Below are 15,099 nucleotides of genomic sequence, written 5' to 3' on the forward strand. Positions count from 1 at the left end.
GTGTTAAACTCCAGAAAATAGCCAAAAAAAATTTAATGTAAATGCATTAACATACTGTTGTTTAGTATACCAAATGAAATACTTCTGAATGTAGCAATCAAATATTGTGAAAAAATCATCTATGTTAAAACCATAAGTCATCAATAGAAAGTGGAGGGAAATCTCTTTACTTGATGAGATGCAACCCAGGGGCTCTTGTCTTCAAATGTCCTTATTAATGGATATTCAATTGATGCATCAGATGATCTCTGATTATTTTTATCAATCTACAAAACGAGGCTAAAAATGCTAACTCAATTCTTAAGTATAGAAGTATTTTAAGCTAGCAAAATATAATGAAATAATGTTGCCCTGATCTAATAAGTTTCCTGAGTGGCTGTTAAATTCTCAGTCTCTAGTGTAGCAGTTAGGAACCTTTCCTTAGTATTTTAAGTCTTCAAATGTTCACTTAGAGGGCACAAATTAAGTAGTATCAACTCTTTTATATGAAAAAGGTGGTACTATGCAGGTACTACAGAAAGATGCAGGGTGCCAACGTCAGATGTCATTGAGTTCCCAATTTCTCCTGGGTAGACCATCACAAGTCTACATCCTTCATTCCATAACCCCAACGGCCCTACTACTCAAATCACGGATAATGCAGAGTGCCCACCCCTCATTTGGCATTCCATTAGTTATCACATGACCTTAGTACAATAGTGATCATCCTGAGATAAGGAAAAGCAGCTCTGGCAGCCAGGAGCCAGCCTGGCACTAAGAGCTAGACCTTGGTGTTCTCTTGTTAAACTGCTTTACAGAGTACCAACACCAAACAAGACCATTCTGTGTTCTTCATGAAATAAGATAAAAACAAGACCACTGTGATCATGTCTAAACAAAGACAAAAAAAAAAATTGTCCAAACCAGAAAAATGATAACCCCCCCCACTTTTTTTTTGCTGATATGACTATTGCTTCTTTATCAATTATAGCCCCAATTGTTCTTTCACCTTCTAGATAAAATTATCAAGATATCCAGTGATGGAATTCCCCTCATTCTGATAGCACTCAACCAAAGAAAAATCCCAGTTCCTTTACCCTACACAAAATTACCTAACACAAGCCCAAATCCTATAAATTCTAACACCATCTTTCTGAGATTACCCCCTTCTTGAAACAAGCAAATAAATTAAATCTTTTTTGACTACCCATATATCTCAAGAGTCTTTGACTGATGGGCTTCAATAATCTTTTCAAATTGGTGAATGTACCAATTAATAGTTCAGGGAAAAGTTAAAAATCATTTTCTTTTCCACTTATTGAATAAATGAAACTTACTATCCAATTATGACAGAGAGGGAGCCTTGAAGAGAATTAGAGGGAAAACTTGAACACAAAAACAGAGCTTCACCAGGCCTTCACACCTTTACCTAATTTCAAAAGAATGATGTTTTTCTGATGACTAGTACTCATGTTAGTAGTATTTCTATTATATTGAAATTTACAAACAACACTTTCATTTGGACTTATTTTATCCCACTGTTGGACCTCCACTAATTCTTACGAGTATTTTAACCCCTAATTAGTTAATAGTGTATTTTCATCTTTCTTTAATGGTGAATCAACAAGAGTTGCCTAAATTTCTGAAGACTTTGTTGTATTTATTGTGTCTGTGCTTTAGGGAAGTGATAATTTAGCATTTCATAAGAGAGAGAGGATGAAGCTAGGTAAAATGAATCCCAGAATTTTAACATCTACCAAATGCCTTTGGTTTGTTTTTGTTTTTTGTTTTTTTTTAATTTGGCTTGTAGGAGACCATATTCTCTGGCTATGTTTCCCTTCCAGCAGCCCCCTGGTATCTGAAATGTTAATAAGTCATAAGAAGTAGAGCAAAGACAAATAATAACCATAAAATATAAGTATTTCTTTAACTATGTTGCTAAAGGGCCACTCCAGTCATCAGAAAAGTATGTAGTACTATGACCGAAGAAGCAGCATATTCTAAGATTACACTTAAATGTAATAAAAATTTAAAACTTAAAGACCTGTGAGTTGGGGGCACCTGGGTGACTCTGTTGGTTAAAAATCTGCCTTCAGCTCAGGTCATCATCCCAGGGTCCTGGGATCGAGTCCTGCATCGGGCTCCCTTACTCACCAGGGAGTCTGCTTCTCCCTCTCACTCTGCTCCTCCCCACTCTTGTGCCCTCTTTTTCTCTCTCTCTCAAATAAGTAAATAAAATCTTTTAAAAAAATAAAGTGTTGTGAGTTGAGAAGTGGGATGAGTGGACAAGTTGAAGTGGACTACCTTATCAATTTCTTGGTAAGAGGAACTAGAATTAGGAATCTAGAAATGCTCTGGAACAGTTTTGGAGAGAGTACATATTTGAAGAAAGATGAAAGAGAAAAAATGGGTGATTTCATTTATTCCGTCTACAGAATATTTAGTGCCTTTGGGTGGGCATATGGGTGGATGGGGAAAATTTCAGCTTCTTCTCTCATGAAGATAATAGGAAAACAGATATTGATATGACAATTGCAATAGGTTGAGTGGTAGCCACCGAAAATGTATGTCTATGCCCTAACCCCTAGAACTTGTGAACATGGCCCAATTTGAAAAAAGAGTTTTCCGATGTACTTAAGGATCTCAGATGAGAGCATCCGGGATTACCCAGATAAGTCCTATATCCAATGACGAGTATCCTTAGAAGACATGGAAGAGGAGAAGCCACAGACACAGATGAGAAGGCCATATAAAGATGTAAATGGAGATTGAAGTAATGTGGCCACAAGCCAAGGGATGCCTGAAACCACCAGAAGCTGGAAGATGCAAGGAAAGATCTTCTCTGGAGGCTTCAGAGGGAGTACTGCCTGTCAACACCTGGATCTTGGACTTCTGGCCTCCAGAACTGTGTGAGAATATATCTCTGTTGTTTTGACCCACCTGAGATGTTGAAATTCATTATAGCAGGGGCACCTGTGTGCCTCAGTCAGTTAAGCATGCCTTCAGCTCAGGTCATGATCCCAGGATCCTGGGATCGAGCCCCACATCGGGCTCCCTGCTCAGTGGGGAGTCTGCTTCTCCCTCTGCCACTCCCCCTGCTTGTATTCCTGCTCTTGCTGTGTCTCTCTCTATCAAATAAATAAATAAAATCTTAAAAGAAAGAAATTCATTATAGCAGCCCTAGGAAACTAATATAATAAGTATAAAAATGAGATAATGAAAAATTCCATGAAAGCAGGTAACAAAGGTACTTGACCTAAACATGGGTGTCAGAAAAGCTTCTCATAGACAAAGATCCTAAAAGAAGACGCAAGAAAGATTAAATGGATTCAGAACAGAAAGACAATTTTAAGGGTAAATAAGAGAGGCTACTTTTCTGTGCATTAAGATTTTATGTGTGCTGGTATGTAATTAATATGATTATGTAAATTAAACACTAGTTGACTACAAATTTGATATGGAGGTTTCTTACTTAGAAACCTGTTATGTGGCACATAAGTGCTTAATACTTTTCCAAACCAACAAAAAGTAAGAGTAAATATAGAGTAGAACGCTCCTCTCTCATGTTTCTGTGTTACTTCAAGCAGCTGGGAGGCAGGCCATCTGTTCCCAAGCTGAAGAAACACCAGATGTCTTCCCATATCCACAGCTAGGACTCACTCTGAAACTGCTGGGGGACACTGACTGCACCTCCACTGATACCTGAACCAGGTATGTAATCAGCCGTGGGCCTAAAAGACAGGTGGATGCTTCATGAAGGCTGGACCAGGCCAATAAGTAAACACAGCACAAGGACTGGAAAAGCTATGAAATTAGTGCCAGACTAAAATATGATAGTTTTTCATTGCAAAGAAATTATTTTTGAATTTTGAATCATTTATCATTTAATGAATGACCCCTGTTCACCAGGTGCTGTTGAAAGCATTTTATAGGGGTGCCTGGGTGGCTCAGTTTGTTAAACGTCTCCCTTTGGCTCAGGTCATGATCCCAGGGTCCTGGGATCGAGCCCCACATCAGGCTCCCTGATGGGCAGGGAGCCTGCTTCTCCCTCTGCAGCCCCCACCCCCCTGCTTGTGATCTCTCTCTCTTTCAAATAAATAAAAAAAAAAAAAATCTTTAAAAAATAAAACAAAGCATTTTATAGGTATTGATTAATTTAAGCTTAACAAATCTATAAAATATATAGTTTTTATAACTCCATTTTATAAGTGAGGAAACAAGCACAGAGAGCTAAAGTTCCCCAGAGTGACACAGCTAACACGCAGCAGAACTGGGATTCAAACTCATCCTGTCTTGAGTTCCAAAATTTATGCTCTTAATGACTGCATTTTCTATAGTCTCTATAGTCCCATAAAAATAACAACCAGGAAGTGTAATTATCATCTTCATTTTACAGATGAAGAAAGTGAGGCCCAAAGAGATGAAGGAATTCACCCTATATCACACAGATGGTAACTGTGGAGAGCCTGAATTTAATCATAGGAAGTCAGACTCTAGAGTCCAGGGAATTAGCCAGCAGGTTACAGTACCTTCAAATCCAGCTGTTTGGCTTTGTTAGGAAACATTCCAGCTTTGCTCATATTCTTGGTTTATTTATTGGTTCCTCTCCTCCTTAAGGCTGTCTATAGGTTTTAATGTCTGAATAAGGGCATCATCTCATCATAGTCTTCATTTTACTCAGAAACACTCAAAGTAGAACTTTATCTTTACTGCTTCCAGCTTTTTTTTATATGCTTTTCAAAAAGAAGAAAAAAATAGCTAATATTTAAGATCTCACTATGTGCCAGACTCTCTGCTGTGTGTTTTACTTCTATTTTTCCAACTCATCCTACAGAAAAGTCTATAGGTAGGTTTTTTAATTATCTTCACAGTACAGATGAGGAATTTGAGGCTCAGAAATGTTAAAACCTCCCCTGAAGTCACACAGCCAATACTACCAGAGCTAGCATTCCAGCTCAGGGCCTTCAGATTCCAAAGTTCATACTCTTGACCACACATGAAATTGCCTCCACCTCTTTTTTTTTTTTTTTTTTTAACTAGGCTCCATGGCTAGCATGGAGTTCAATGTGGGGCTTGAACTCACAACCCTGAGATCAAGACCTGAGAGCCGAAATCAAGAGTCAGACACTTAACCGACTGAGTCACCCAGGTGCCTGTATATTGCCTCCACCTCTTAAATAGATCTGACTGCATGTGACTGGTAATCATTATGAGGAAAGGAAAACATGGGAACAACCACCAGTTTCCATGGCCAGAAGTTTCTGGAAAGGAGCCTCCTTTCCCTGGAATATCAGGTGGCTGTTTACAGCAAAGATCCGCAGTAGTTGGCACACAACCTGAGACCATCCTGACAAGGTTACTGATCCTTTGTTGTCAGCATCATAAAGTGTCACTGAGCTTTGCCATTCAAAGATAGTTTATCACTTCATCCAGATGTGATCAGGCCCTAAGAAAATAATGGTAACCAGACCAGAGTGGGCTGATTTAAACTTTGAAATACCTGCATATTAATTTATAGGATGAATAGCCCCTGACAGGAAAGACCAGAGTGTGAGACCTGCTAACCAGACCTCCTCAACACTAAGTCAAGAAGTTGGAAGTTGCTTATTTTCTCAGAAGATCCTAAAGACACTTACCAGTCAGTAAATATGGGCACTAGAGTTAGGCACATCCTGTGTCACCATTTTGGTGCTGTGCATCCTTGGAAATTTGACTTTGCTCTATGAATCTGAGTCTTCATTTCTTTTTTTTTTTAAGATTTTATTTATTTGAGAGAGCACAAGCAGGGGGAGCAGCAGAGAGAGAGGGAGAAGCAGGCTCCCTGCTCAGCAGGGAGCCCGACTTGGGGCTCCATCCCAGGACCCTGGGATCATGACCTGAGACGAAGGCAGACACTTAACCAACTGGGCCAGCCAGCTGCCCCTCATTCTTTATTTTTTAAAAAAGATTTTATTTATTTATTTGAGAGAGAGAGAGGTCACAAGCAGGAGGGAGGGGTAGAGGGAGAAGCAGGCTCCCCACTGATCAGGGAGCCCGATGCGGGACTGGATCCCAGGACCCCGGGATCATGACCTAAAACCTGAAATGAAGGCAGACATTTAATGGACTGAGCCATCCAGGTGCCCTCATTCTTTAAATGTATCTACCATTAACTCCTACCTGGAGTCATTATTGGGTGAAAAGATCAGAAATACCTATAAAGTAGGGGCACTTTACAAATCTCACATGAGTATTACTGTCCCCTATATCTTGATATAGGCCTGTGCCTGCCAGACAGACTGAAATACCCATATTATGTATCCAAGTACCCTTTCCCAAAAATTTTACCTGAGAAAAGTTGATAATTCATTTCAACTTACTTTCCTAATATCACAACAGAATACAATTCCCGATTTTGTAAATTATTTTTGTTAGTTTCCTGTAGACCAACTGCTTAGTCTGATGGCCTATTTCCTAGGAAGCCCTCTTCAGGTCAGGCTGTGGGGTATGTCACTCCCATGGAACCTCCCTACAGGGAAGCTACTCTCTTCTACAGGATGAGGATTCTTATTTTAGCATGCACCCTAGAAAATGACACCTAAACTAATTTCCAGACTGGCTCTTCATATCATTTTAGGTCCTTATGTTTCTCTACCCTCCAAATACAGCACTACATCCTCATCTCCACTGGCATTAAGGGATGACAGCAGACCTTAATATCAAAAAACTCTCTCTGTAATGGATTTAGAGGCAGGTCTCAAAGATGATTAAAGGATCAGAAAACCTAACGTGTAGAGAAAAGTGAAAGATACCAATGTACTTTATCTAACAGAGGCAAGAAACCAGCCATCCCTTACTGAAAAATGGAACAAGAGAAAATGAAGCTGTGCTGTAGTGTAAGGGATCAGGAAAAACATCTGCAGTCTTCTTAAATGTGGATATGAGTTACATGAGGATGTTGTCGACTCGCCTCTTTTGGAGACTCACAAGATGTGGTTTGGATACATCTACTGGGGACAGGTTTGTTCAGTCCTACATGTATCCTTGCCCAAGGGCTGACAGATGGATCAAATGACCTCTCAGCATCCCTTCCAGCCCCACACTTCTGTTTCTCTGTGATTTTGGACTAGCACGTTAGCTGAGTCAGATTAGCCCTTGCAACTTAGAGGAGGAGTCAGCTGCTTGAAAAAAAAAAACAGGTAGACTCTTTGTCCCCCAAACAAATGCCTCTCTATCCTGTTCAAGATTAAATTATACCACCAGAGGTGTTATTTCCTTGAGTCACAAAGTATTTTTGGTCTTCTAGAGTTCCCTAACAGAATGCAGACACTGACACCTAAGTGAGGATCAAGTAACTGAATCTTCTCAGATCAGAGACCAAGGCCCTGTAACAGACTAAGGCTGGAAATGCAGGAAGAGAAGAGTCCCAAACACAGAGACTTAACACAACTGTAAAGGCAAACTGGGCCTAATCGAAAATTGTAGCTCTAGGCTTGTACAGAAGAGGGCTCTCTTCCCTCCCAGCCGAGTTCAGTAATTCCTTCAGTGAATGCAGAGCACTAGCTACCGGTTGTAAAGGCACTGGGAACACTACAGTAAGACTCATAGACCCGGCTGGCTCCTGCTTTCCTGCACAACACTGAACATGAGGTGAACGGATAGTGAACATTACATGGGGTCTCCACATACGCAACAGTGAGCTGCTGATGGACACAAGGCACCATTCTGGGCACTTGGAATGAGGTGGTGACCAAATGGAGCTTACATTCTGATAAGCTGAAATTAGGGAATGAAAGAAGCACAAGTTGCTCTAAGAACTCTTGACAAGGAGACAACCCTAGCTGAAAAGTCCAACCTGAGAAAGGGATGTTTCTACGGCCATGTGAAGGCAGAGTGCGAATTGGTAAAAGGCACGTGTTGGGGAAGGAGGAGATATCTGGCGAGTGTTCTGTTTAAAGTTACCACACATTGCCAAGCTACCACAGTTCGGTTGTGTAGTAAAGTAAAAGGGAATTTATATCTTTCTTTCTCTTATTCAAGTATTTGTGTAATAATTTTTAAGAATATCAAAGTCATTCTTAAAACTATTTTATCTAATTTTTACCTTGTGGCTTTAATGTATATTGGTCTTTAAACCGTTACTTGTAAATTATGATCAAATTCTGTTATGGATATGATATAATTTGGAGACCTAATTCAAAATCAAATAAGAGTTTTACCCTGCTGATGAAAGCATTGAGTCTAAATCCAAAATGTGTTTGGTGTTTCTGAATGTAAACAAGGTGACATGTTTCACATTGTGACATGGATCATTCCCCACCTGCATGGAATATGAATTATAGGTTGGTTCCTGCACTACAGGTGGACCTGTGGCAGCCCAGCAGTATCTCCTATGTCTCAAAAGGAGCAGTTACTGATGTCCATATTCCCCAAAATGGTTCCCAAGCCCTGTTAGCGTTCTTACAGGATGCCAACATCCAGTACAAGTAAGCATTCTTTTTCACTTGCTTAATTCATTAGTACTAAACTGAACTGAATGAGAGCTGTATTCAGGTTATTTACTGAGTGCCTACAACAGTGTTTCAGGTACTATTTTTCAAACTGCAAAAACAGACACGAATGTAACATGGTTATATTCACCTTTAATGAGCTTATTAGTGTAATGGGGGAGGGGAGAACCACACTGGCATATCATTTCACCTTTACCACTAGCTGGTCAGTGTAAACACAGAAGATCTTCTCTGTGTGAGGAAAGGAGAGCAGTGGGTAACAATGCAAGGGCAGATAAAGCTTTCTGCAGGAGCAATGACAACCAAGCACAGGATGAGGCTCAGGACTTGCAGGCAGAGGGGACAGTGCAAGCAAAGGGAAGAAGCAGCATAATACCTGTTTAGGGAACTGAAGTGGTTGAGTGTTATTGTACAAACACAGGGAGTAGAAATAAAAGATGCTGGAGAGGTTGAGGGAAGTGGGGAATCTGATGTGTACAGGGCTAGGAGCTCAGACTAGTGTGTGGTGCTGCACACTTGGAGGATATAAGCAAGGGAGCCAGGTGTAAGTGGGGTGGAGGAGCAATAGGAGACTACAGTAATAGTCCAAGTAAGAGGTTGTGAGGCCTTGAGTCAGGACCAGAGCAGTGTGATCAGGAGAATACTCAAAAAAATATTCAATAGGCAAAACCACCTGGACTCTACGCTTGGTTGGATATGGGGAGGAAGAAATCAAGGACAGTCCCAAAACTTCTAGCTTGGGCAATGGAGTAGATAGATCCAAATAGATTTGGATATCTTGAGGTATTTGGTTTGGGTTATTTGGGTTTTTTTAAGGAACACGTACATAGTAGGAATGGAGCAAACAGAAGACAGTCACGGAAGTCAAAGAAGAAACGAGAGACTTTCAAGAGGGAGAACATTAATGGTGCCAAGTGTACAGTAATATCCAGCAAGAAAAAGGACTGACCAGTTTCCTTTGGATTTAGCAATGTAAATTGTGTTGGTAACTCTCATGGTGGGATGTGGGATTAGATTGTCAGGAGCAGAAGACAGAGAAAGACAGAAGTGAATAGGAGGTGAGAACAGGGAGAAGCAGAGCAGACTACTGCTCTTAGAAATTAAAATAAGGAGAGAGGCAGAGAATAAGGAATGACTACAAGGAGATACAGCATCAATGACTGCTTGAAATTTGGGATTTTAAGGGGTAAGGGGCAATTTTGGTATGTCTGTAGGCTGAGGGGAGGAACAAGTTAGAGAATGAGACATTGATGGTACAGGATAGACTGCATCAATGGAGGAAAGGGTTTGAGCACTAGGAAGGATACCTTATCCAGTAAGACTGAAGAGGTAAATGTGAGTCTAGTTAAGATTATGAAGAGGAGAGTCAACAACTTAAAAGAAATCATAACTAATGTCTAAATTTTCTATATGGAATAGGAAGCAAAATTATCTACTGAAAGGGAAGAAACAGGGACTGAAGAAAGTTACCAAGAGGAAAACTGGGGTAAGAACCAATAAAAGTGGTTGTTGAAAAGAAGGGAGATTGTAGTGCTCATACACAGTTGGTTTGTTGGGTTAGGACCACGGAACGGTCAGGATGGCAAGGAAGTTGAGGTTCCTAGTGAGATACTAGCTCAAGTATTCATCCATGGTGTCAAATCTGGTTAGGAAAGGAAAACAGTCTAGGAGAAATATGGAGTCAAATGGAAGAATCAAGAAGGGGATAAGGATCTTTATATTGAAAGCAGATATGGCATGACTGAGAGCAACAAGGAAGCGGAAGGAAGAAATTTTTGACAAAGTTTGTAGGCTGAGATTAAGAGTCCTGGTATAGAACATTTATGGCTGGTGACAAGAGTCAGGGCATAGTCATGGAGGATTTGGCCAAAGTGGAGTATAAATCACCAAGACTGATGTGGTCGAGAATGGATGGACTAAATCACCAGAGGATCAACACAGCAGTTATGAATCTCCTTGGCTGATGGCAAGATTAGAGATAAAGAGATAGAATGTGCCCATGGGACCGTAATTTCAGAGAGTACCCAGGAGTTAGAGGAAAGAAACAAGGAATGGCATGATGCCATAGGCCAAATGAGCTTTTTCTAGAAGTAGATTGATGGGGAAGGAGAAATGGGGGTTCGGGAGAATGCTGACCTCTTTCCCTTCTGGTCCCATGATAGGAATACAGATTGGCAGAAGAGAAAGCCACAAAAGAATCTGTCCTTGAGAGAATCCAATTTCTGTCAGGGCAAGAATATGAGAAGAGAGAGTTCTCTGAAGACATGAGAATGTAGGAAGTTTATTTACAGTGAAAGCAAGCTTCAAGCAGGCACAAGGGAAAAGGAAGTGGTGGAGTGATGAAGAGTCAGTGCAGGCTCTGGGGGAGAAGTGCAGCATAGTGAACTGATGACATGGAAAGGAGTGACATACCTTTCATTTGGAAACCTAGGATTTCAGGGCTGAGAGGTAAGTGACTAACCTCAATTGCTCCAACTTTCTGGCCAACAGTTGTACTGTTAAAACTGGCAGGAAGATCCCTGATGATGGCTGGTAAGGCCTTGGATGGGCTCATAGCTCTGTGAGTCAATGGTAAAAGCCTTATTCTCTGGAAAGCTGAGCCACAGGGTACAAAGTAGCAGTGACATTCCTCTCTGGTCCACACAAATACTTCCCTGCCAGAAAGATAATTACAGCCTTATAAAGTACTGATATGCTTTTTGCAGAAAGGTATTTTATCTCTGCTTCTAGAACAGGGTAGAGTCACGGCTGTGCGTAAAACTATTGTTCATATTGAACACATTTTAGTCATCACTATAACTTTGAAGGCGTGCTTTGATTCTCTGAATGCCTGGAAGGAAGGAGCTTGGTAATTATATCTATAGGTGCTCAGCAACAACTCACATGCTTCATTAATTATAATTCAGTAGAAGGGGATATACCAGTTATTTTAACAAGTCTCTATTTCCTGCCGTTAAATATAGGTCATGTGGAACTGATAATAGAATAAAATATCACACTTTGTCACAGAGAATGGAATCTAAAAAAAAATTAATGTTTTAAATCAGTTGTCTCCTCATGGAGGACAATCATTTAGAATTATTCGTTTTGTTAGTCTCAGGATAATAATACATAAGAGTCAATTAAATTCCACAGGGCAGTAGGTAGAGATCATTTTAATTGACTTTTATTATTGTAGCCTGGGGTGTTTTCAAAAGATTATCATTAACTCTATACAACTATACGTAATATATAGCTGTAGTCATCTTTAAGGCAGAGATACTGTGACCCCATGTGTCTGGCCCCCAGGTATTCAGCCCCTCTCAATGACATGACAGATGAGATGACTCATTCTGTTATAAAAAATTCAGTCATTTTATAAATACCTGTAAAAATTGGCAGTGGAATTTCAAATTTTGAGCCCCCCTTCACCCACCCTGGAAGCCTTGGGAGGTGGTTTTATACTGGGTGTTGACATCACTTGGAAATTTCTCAATAGCTCTAGTCACTATCCTAGGAGTGTGTGCAACTAGGGTAGGAATAATAATCAGCCATAAAGGACTAAGAAAATACAAAACTTACAAATGCTATTTTGGGCTCCTTCTCATCAATCTGCTGGTGTTGACTACTTGACAAGGAAAATGGGGCTAGCACTGCCACACCACAGTTATTTTAATTTTCAGATTGGTCTTTTAGGGCCTGTATTAAGATATAGTCTAGTTATTGAACAGAGACCTGTATTGGTTTGCTATGGCTATCATAACAAATACCACAGACTGGCCAGCTTAAAAAGCAAAAATTTATTGTCTCATGATTCTGGAGGCTATAAGACTGAAATCAAGGTGTGGGCAGAGTTGGTTCCTTCAGAGGACTGCGGGGGAAGGATCTGTCCCAGGCCTGTCTCCTGGGTTTGTAGATGGGACGGCCATCTTTGCCTCTTCATATCTTCCTTCTATGTGTGTCTTTGTGTCCTGATTTCCCCAATATATGCAACATAAAATGTACCATTTTAACCATTTTAAATATACAATTCAGTGACATAAAGTACATTCATATTACATAACCATCAGCACCATGCATCTCTAGAACTTTTTCATCTTCCCAAACTGAATTTCCTCTAGGACACCAGTCATATTGGATGAGAGTACATCCTGGTGACCTCAGTTTAATTACATCTGCAACAATCCTAGTTCCAAGCAAGGTCACATTCTGAGGTGCTGGGGTTAGGACTTCAACATATGAATTGGGGGAGAGGAGGACACAATTCAACCCATAACAGATCCCCAAACGCAGTAGCTTTAATGAAGTAGAATTTACTTCTCCCTCATGGGATGGTCCAGAGGTCCAGAAGCTGTTGCTGTGCTATTCCAGCCACCACTGTTGTTACCATAACTGCCTCTTGGGCTGTAAAGCTGGTGACTAAGCACTGGAGTGCTGAGTCTGGCAACTCCAACTGCCTCTCAACAGTCACATTTCTGTGACCTTGACATGGCTGCAGCAACAGCAGGAGATGGCCTCTGCCTCATTCTTAACTTCCTATCTTGCCAGCGTTTACAAATCTGTACCCAGAATCAAGGTTGCAAGAGAGTCAAGAAAAAGTAGTTTTCAGCTTCCCAGCCCCTGCGGTACAGGAAGTTCGTAAGGAGAGTAGGCAGTTGACCATATCCAGCACAGACACTCAAGAGAGGAAAAATGAAACAAGGGTCAGGCATATTCTACGCTTCTCTTCATCTGTATTTAATATGGAACTTGAGAGGAATGATACCAGTGAGTTTCCAGATTTAATTAGCCTAAATTAGTGGCTTCCAGATCGTTAGCCTAAATTTGATCCTGACAGTATATTAAAATCACTTTTGGTGAGCTGATAACTATTCATAGATATTCTCGTCTATGTAGGGCCCAGTGTGGCATATTTTTTTAAGTTTGTTTATTTTTAATCTCCACACCCAACATAGTGCTCCAGCTCACAACCCCAAGGTCAAGAGACACACACTCGTCCAACCAAGCCAGTCAGATTCCCCAGTGTGGCATATTTTTTAAAGCTCACAGGTGACTTTAAAGCAATGCAGCTTAAGAATCATTGGCCTAAATGGATAGGCAAGTACTAGGGAATCCAAAAACTAGTTCTACTTAGGGCACTTGGAGACTTTAAAAGAAGACTGAAAAGCTTGAGAGTTTATTCATCAAAGAAGCTAATATCCAACTAGAATGATCCCATACCACTTGAAACTGAAACACTTTATAATTTTCCTACTTTGGTGAAAGCACTAGCAAACTTAACTAGAAAATATTAAGATAAATCCATTGTAGGAGCAATTCTCCATTAGAATTATTTTGACAGTTCTCTGAATGGTCATTTCATGATGTGATTGGTAATATGTTGTCATTTATCAATTGATAATGATACATGATAGAGAATCTAATCAATTAAGAGGCATAGTTTTTTGTACTGAAATTCCTGGGGAAATATTGCCTTTGTAAAGGGAATGATGGTTGTTCTATCAGGAACTGCCAAAAACAGATGTATCAGCATCAGAGTTTCATAACTTTCTGGTGATAAATGTGGGGAATTGCTCTTACCTTGAGTGGAAACAAGTTGTACTTGTTTATATTTAGAAGGTCTGTCCACTTTGGAAATAATGCAAAAGCAATATACCACAGCTCAATTTTGTAAACATTTAAACATTTTTTTAAACCCAACTTTTTAGTGTGTGTTGTCTTGTTTTGGTGTTCATATTGTCACACTGGACTTAGAGTCTAAAGACTAGAATTCAGGTTCACATTCCGAGTCCGAATTCTGGCTCTGTACTCACTAGCGGAGTGATGTTGGCAGGTTCTTAACCCTTTGGGGGGCTCATTTTCCCTGTTTGTAAAATGGAGGTAACAAAAAAATCTACCTCAGAGGGTTATTAACTAAGCTCATGTACATAAAATACATAGCATTGTGCCTAAATAGGTCCTCAATAAATGTAAATGCTCATACCCATCATTCAGTTCTTATAGCTGTTCAATCAATGGTAGCAATTATTATTATTTGAGAACATCTGCCTATAATTTTACATTTTATATTCATTACCCAATTTAACAGTTTTTATTTCCCAAAAGAGAACATTTTCCCAACATTTGGTATTTTTGGAAATGTCAATATTTGCTATCCTCTTTTTCATAGATGCATAATTTTCTTTTCAAATTGCTTGATTTTTATGTGCTCTCCATTCAATTTGCGTTATGTCTATCATTTCAAATCCAGGATCCTCATAGAAGATCTTCAGTACACACTGGAAAAGACAAGCAGTTTGAGAACCCAAAGAAATCGAAGATACCTGTCTGGATATAATTATGAAGTTTATCACTCTTTAGAACAAGTATGTAATCAGAGGAGCTTTCATTGTTTTTTTAAAGAAGGCATCCTTATCGTTTAGGTCTAATGGTTGGGAGAAAAGCATAAAGACAGAGGCAGGAGCCATATAAAGAATACATAAAGCTCTTATATTGCCTAGCCACCTCAGTTCATCATCTCTTCCATTATTAAGCCTTTATAAGGAGTAGTGAAATAATTTGAATTTCATTTGCTTTACACAAGCCACCCCTACAAAGGACATGGGAAGGGCAACGGAGGTAATGTGGCTATAATTGCAGTTGTGAAAACCTT

At 39.9% G+C, this 15,099-nt stretch overlaps 1 protein-coding gene across 1 annotated transcript in view; it reads left to right on the top strand.

Annotated features, from left to right (window-relative positions):
* The window catches only part of CPA6 (carboxypeptidase A6), a 352,266-nt gene that overhangs the window by 238,144 nt on the left and 99,023 nt on the right, over positions 1–15,099 (top strand). Inside the window, exons 3-4 of the mRNA XM_028112201.1 lie at positions 8,320–8,444; positions 14,698–14,812. Coding sequence (XP_027968002.1) covers positions 8,320–8,444; positions 14,698–14,812 — 240 coding nt within the window. The remainder of the gene's footprint in view (positions 1–8,319; positions 8,445–14,697; positions 14,813–15,099) is intronic.

The sequence above is a fragment of the Eumetopias jubatus genome, unplaced genomic scaffold, assembly GCF_037043125.1.
Source record: "Eumetopias jubatus isolate StellerSeaLion01/CBP00866 unplaced genomic scaffold, mEumJub1_p1.0 scaffold_4, whole genome shotgun sequence".
Classification (NCBI taxonomy): Eukaryota; Metazoa; Chordata; class Mammalia; order Carnivora; family Otariidae; genus Eumetopias; species Eumetopias jubatus.